The following is a 5,945-nucleotide window of genomic DNA, read 5'->3' as shown; positions in this document are numbered from 1 at the left end:
TAGGGTCTGTATGCTGTGGGAAACTTTCTGCCTAGCGAAGAGAGTATGTTTCAGCACAGAGAAGCTCTCAGGTCTTTGGCAGACCTGAATCAGGACCCCAGCCGAGTTTTATCTGCTAAAAACAGCAGCGGCAGTGATGGAATTGCTCACACAGAAGGCATCCTCAACCGAAACCACAGAGATGCTAGCTCATTGACAAACCTCAAAAGGGCAAATGCTGATGTAGAAATCATCACACCACGGAGCCCCATGGGGAAGGAGAACATGGTGACCTTCAGCAATACCCTGCCTAGAGCCAACACTCCATCCGTAGAAGACCCTGTCAGAAGAAACACCACCATTCATGCCTCTATGGATTCTGCCCGGTCAAAGCAGCTCCTCACCCAGTGGAAGAGTAAGAATGAAAGTCGGAAGTTGTCCCTGCAAGTGATAGAGACTGAGCCCGGACAGTCACCACCCAGGTCCATAGAAATGAGGTCAAGCTCAGAGCCGTCAAGGGTGGGGGTCAACGGAGACCATCATGGTCCTGGTAATCAGTACCTCAAGATCCAGCCCGGCACTGTCTCCGGGTGTAACAACAGCATGCCTGGGGGACCGAGAGTGTCCATTCAGTCCCGGCCTGGCTCCTCACAGCTGGTGCACATCCCCGAGGAGACCCAGGAAAACATCAGCACCTCCCCCAAAAGCAGCTCTGCTCGGGCCAAGTGGTTGAAAGCTGCCGAGAAGACTGTGGCCTGTAACCGAAACAACAGCCAGCCCCGAATCATGCAAGTCATAGCCATGTCCAAGCAGCAGGGAGTCCTGCAAAGCAGCCCCAAGAACACCGAAGGCAGCACGGTCTCCTGCACTGGCTCCATCCGCTACAAAACCTTGACAGACCACGAGCCCAGTGGGATCGTAAGGGTGGAAGCTCACCCGGAGAACAACAGGCCCATCATACAGATCCCGTCCACTGAAGGCGAAGGCAGCGGCTCCTGGAAGTGGAAAGCCCCCGAGAAGGGCAGCCTTCGCCAAACGTACGAGCTCAATGATCTCAACAGGGACTCAGAAAGCTGCGAGTCCCTGAAAGACGGTTTCGGTTCTGGAGATCGCAAGAGAAGCAACATTGATAACAGTGAGCATCACCACCATGGGATCACCACCATCCGCGTCACCCCAGTGGAGGGCAGCGAAATTGGTTCCGAGACGCTGTCCATCTCTTCTTCCCGCGACTCCACTCTTCGGAGAAAGGGCAACATCATATTAATCCCCGAAAGAAGCAACAGCCCCGAAAACACTCGAAATATCTTCTACAAGGGAACCTCCCCCACACGGGCTTATAAGGATTGAGTCACGGCGTTCAGTCATTTAGGCGGCCCCCCAAAAGACCACGGGTTCATTCTATCTGTGCTCTGTTCCAGCGGGTTGGGAACATTTCTCACCAAACTAGATTATCCACCATCAGCCCGGGACTCGGTGACTCTTGAGAACTACTACACTCAAGCTTGTAGATTTCACATCAAGGGGAGGGGAAAAGCACAATGCAAGAACCTAACTAATGTGATAACGTGAAGACTCTTCTTAAAATCAATCTTCGAACTCAAAAGGTTTGCAGAGGGCAGTATCAGAAGAAAGCGGTTTCCTTCAATGTATACTATTTTACTTCCTGAATGTGCCAACGTTAGGGATTTTTCATAATTAGCTGTGGGAATACAGAACACGTTTTCCCTACAGCAGAGGCCATGCAGTATTATATATTCATTTTGCAGAATCTGCACCTAAAGCTCATTATGGGTGGTGCTGATTATTATAGTATATGTACCATGTAAACTCTCAAATTCTATTTAGCTGTGAAATAGTGGTGTGCAATTCCTTGTCAAAGAAATGCTACTGTATTAAGGAGATGCTGGCTGCTTTGTGTTAGAATAGGACACCCCACAGCTTCTCTGTAGTGGCTCTGTCAGAGTCAAAATATAAAAAATTTTGTGCATTTTTTTCAGAATTATGCTTTCTTCAACAACAAAAAATATATAGGAATATTTTCAGTAAAAAGGTAGAGCTCGTACTTTTCTGCATAGTTATTTTTTTCTGCTTACTTTTTATTTAAGTATAGGCACTGCTAGTGAGTAAATTTGCATAATTTGAAATATATATTGTTTTAGAGAGTCTTAAAATTGTTGTGATCATATTTTGTATTTTACAGCTTGTTCTTTATTTATGATTTTTAATTTTTTGATGTTATAGATACGTTCTATTTTTAAAGCAAAAATAACAGTGGACATTCCTTGAGCAAAATATATGGCTGTGAGTTTATAAACAAGAAATCTGAACCAAAACTTGACATCGTGCTACATTGCCAGCAATGTTGCTCATTTCTACCCATAGATGTTTCAAACCAGCTGGCTTAGGTGACTATTTAGCAAGCAGTTCAAAAGTTCTATTTAGTTCCAGATTATTAACTTTTTTGATATCCTGATAACTAGTAAATTAAAGCTACAGTAGCTGAGTTTTTACCTTCTTCCCTCATATATTTTTGTTAATGGACACCAACCGGAAGAATCAAAAAAAAAATGCAAATTGAAAAGTAAAAGTATTTCACAGAAGAAATTAAGAATGTATTTCTTCAAAATACCTAAATAGGCACAGTTTTCATGCTTAATGTGTAAACAACAGTTTTTGCTGCCTATCCTGAATGAAGCTTTCAGCCTAAATCAAAGGAAATCAATATCATCAATAAGAAGATAAAAACAAAACATTTTTAGGTCTTTCCAATTTAAAATTTTTATTTTTAAGTATGAAGAAGTATTTGGTTCTTGGAATTTAGCTTTGGACCTTTTTTACTACATCATTATCAATTTCTACAGGACAGGAGCAGAGCTTACTAGAGTAACCCACCTCCTAAAGCATTAGGGATTAAGCTGAAACCAGCAGAATTGAAAACTCTGGCAATAAAAATACAGATTCAACTACATCCCTTCTGGCAATTTCCTCCTCAGAGAGGGGAGTGGGAATAAAATGTTGCCTTCCCCACTTCTCACCACCACCATTATGATACTTCTACTGGTTTTTGCCAATTTATAGAGAGAAAGGTGGACTGGTTTTAGCACTCTGAAGAAAAAACAAAGCTGCAGCATTTCAGGTGCAGTATGATATTTCCTAATCTTTCTTATTTCTTAACAAAATATTTTAAAGTACTTCTCTAGTCATTGAAGTTTTTTTTTCCTTTACATAAATATTGATATATTCTTTTTCTACTCAAAGTGCCAAAGGCTACAGTTTTTAATGACAACAAATTGTACCACATTGCTAAGGAAATATAATGATAGTCATTAGAACTCAAGACCTCTGCATGTATATTTGATAACACATCTTTTGTAAAAAAAAAAATTACAAAAAAATTTGTTTACATTCCACTGGTACCTTAATTTAAAATAAATGAGACTAACAGGTGGTATTTTTTCTCCTTAGTGTTCTATTTATCTTATTTGCTAATGAGAGCACTTCTTCCTTTGTTAGGCTGTGCTTTACAATAAAACCAAGTATTGAAAAAAAGAGAGTTAATTATCTTTTTAAAGTAAATAAAATTATGAAAATACATATAATATATATAAAGTATTGTGTTTAATAAAATGTTATGCAATGTTTTCCAAACTGATAAAATTTGTAAAGTGCTATAATGTATTTTGTTAAGTATAGATCACAGCTATTGTGTGAGTATATTGTGCTAACATCATAGAAATAAAGATTAGATTTCTTCATCAGAATTGGAACATTGGTTTTTTTACTTCAGACAGTATGAATGGATAATAGGAAAAAAAATGAAGAAGTGAGAATGAATCAGAGCTGATTATACTTGTAATTGTTTAGAAGAAATGGTGTTGCACTAAAAAAGTTTGTCAAACTATGATAATTTTCCTTAACATTCAGAAATTTGATTACTTGTATGAGATATGACAGTTAAGTTCGTGAACTTATTGCAATGATGTTGTTAACCTTTTTTGATTTCAGAGAGATTATTCATTATGAATTTGTACCAACTGGACAAACAGTTAACCAAGTTTACTATTTGGAAGTGCTGAAAAGGCTGCGTGAAAAAGTTAGATGACCTGAACTTTTCACCAACAATTCATGGCTCTTGCATCATGACAATGCACCAGCTCACATGGCACTGTCTGTGAGGGAGTTTTTAGCCAGTAAACAAATAACTGTATTGGAACACCCTCCCTACTCACCTGATTTGGCCCCCAATGACTTCTTTCTTTACCCAAATATAAAGGAAATATTGAAGACATTTTGATGACATTCAGGACACCAAGGGTAATACAATGACACCTCTGATGGCCATTCCAGAAAAAGAGTTCCAAAATTGCTCTGAAGTGTGGACTAGGCACTGGCATCAGTGCATAGCTTCCCAAGGGGAATACTTTGAAGTTGATCATAGTGATATTCAACAATGAGGTATGTAGCACTTTGTCTAGGATGAGTTCGCGAACTTAATTGTCATACCTTTGTACATTGCTAGTGGGAATGTAAAATGCTGTAACCATTCTGAAAAACAGTTGGCAATTTCTTTAAAAAATTAAATAAACATAAACTTATCATATGGCCCAGGAATTACACTCTTGGGCATTTATCCCACAAAAAATGAAAACTTAGGTCTTTGCAAAAAAATGGTACTTATATAGTCATCTGAGTTTTATTAATAATAACCCAAAACTGGAAACAATTCAGATGTCCTTTAGTGGGTGAATGGTTCAACAAACTATTACACAGTCATACCATGAGTACTACTCAGCAATAAAAAGAAATGAACTACTGATACACACAATTTGAATGAATATCCAGGGAATTATGCTGAATGAAAAAGCCAGGACTAAAAGGTATTTCATCTCACTGTATTTCATCTCATGTGACAGGACAGACATAAGCAGCCAAATTTGGAGAAGTGGCTTTACCATCTGTAACTCAGGGCTTCCAAAGTTGCTTTAGTTGTCAGTTTCCCAGCTGAGTGGGCATGGGAGGGAGGAAGTCAAGGATAAAGCAGCTCTGTATTTAAGAAGATGACATAGAAGCTGTATCTGTCATGCATAATTCACCCAATTGGCACAAACTAGATCACCTTGCTACAAGAGGTTGGGGATGTCTTCTCAGCTGAGAAGGCTTAGGCCCAGGTAAAATTTTGTGTCTTCTCTAAATAGACAAAAAAGAATGAGAAAGGCTCCTGAGGGTTGATTATCAGTCTCTGTCAAAACCCTTCACAATATGACCTACAGACCCTTATACTCCACTGCTTCTCCATACAAACCTATTGTTGCAACAGGCTTTGCTTCTTTACATCTGTCGAGGGGATGGTGATGGGGGAGTTATTTTTAATTCTCTGGAAATTTCACTCCTCTTTTAAATTTCTTTTGTCCTTCGAGGCTAAATCTCAATCTTCCCTTTTACAATTTTAGAGCTGGAAGGGACTTGTGATATATTGACTCATGCTTTAGGTATAATCACTACAACTGCTTATGTTTCATATGAGTAAAACACACGAGAAGTGACTTACTCAAAGTCACACAACTGGTAGGTGTCACAAGGGCACTGAGGGTAGGAAACAACTACCTTCTGTTCATTTTTTAATCCCGGATGTTCAGCAAGTACATTACCTACCACATAGGTTGGACTCGCAAACATTTGAAATGAATGAAATATTCTGACAGAGTTGTTACATTTTTCAAAAAAGCTAACTTAACTCTCCTTTTTGAGAATATTTATAGATCTTTGTTCAGCATGACCAAAGTATTTACCTAATAATAAATTCTGTGCTATTAATCAACTTGATTAACCGGGTATTGAATATTTACCACACACTAAGTTTTCTGCTCTGTATAAGCAGCTCTTAGCACAATAGGTGCTCAATAAATATAAGAATTGCATGAACACAGTATGTTGTATCTATTATGAGTGAAAAATAATTATGA

At 38.8% G+C, this 5,945-nt stretch overlaps 1 protein-coding gene across 1 annotated transcript in view; it reads left to right on the top strand.

Moving 5' to 3' along the window:
- PLPPR4 (phospholipid phosphatase related 4) overlaps positions 1 to 3,743 on the top strand; it is a 43,749-nt gene extending 40,006 nt beyond the window's left edge. The window contains exon 4 of the mRNA XM_019648857.1: positions 4 to 3,743. Within this exon, the coding sequence (XP_019504402.1) occupies positions 4 to 1,329 (1,326 nt within the window). The 3' untranslated portion in view covers positions 1,330 to 3,743. The remainder of the gene's footprint in view (positions 1 to 3) is intronic.
- Positions 3,744 to 5,945: the final 2,202 nt, after the last annotated feature.

This window comes from Hipposideros armiger, unplaced genomic scaffold (assembly GCF_001890085.2).
Source record: "Hipposideros armiger isolate ML-2016 unplaced genomic scaffold, ASM189008v1 scaffold_127, whole genome shotgun sequence".
In the NCBI taxonomy this organism is placed as follows: Eukaryota; Metazoa; Chordata; class Mammalia; order Chiroptera; family Hipposideridae; genus Hipposideros; species Hipposideros armiger.
Note: the sequence above shows the minus strand (reverse complement) of the source record. Positions and strands in the feature narration are given on the sequence as shown.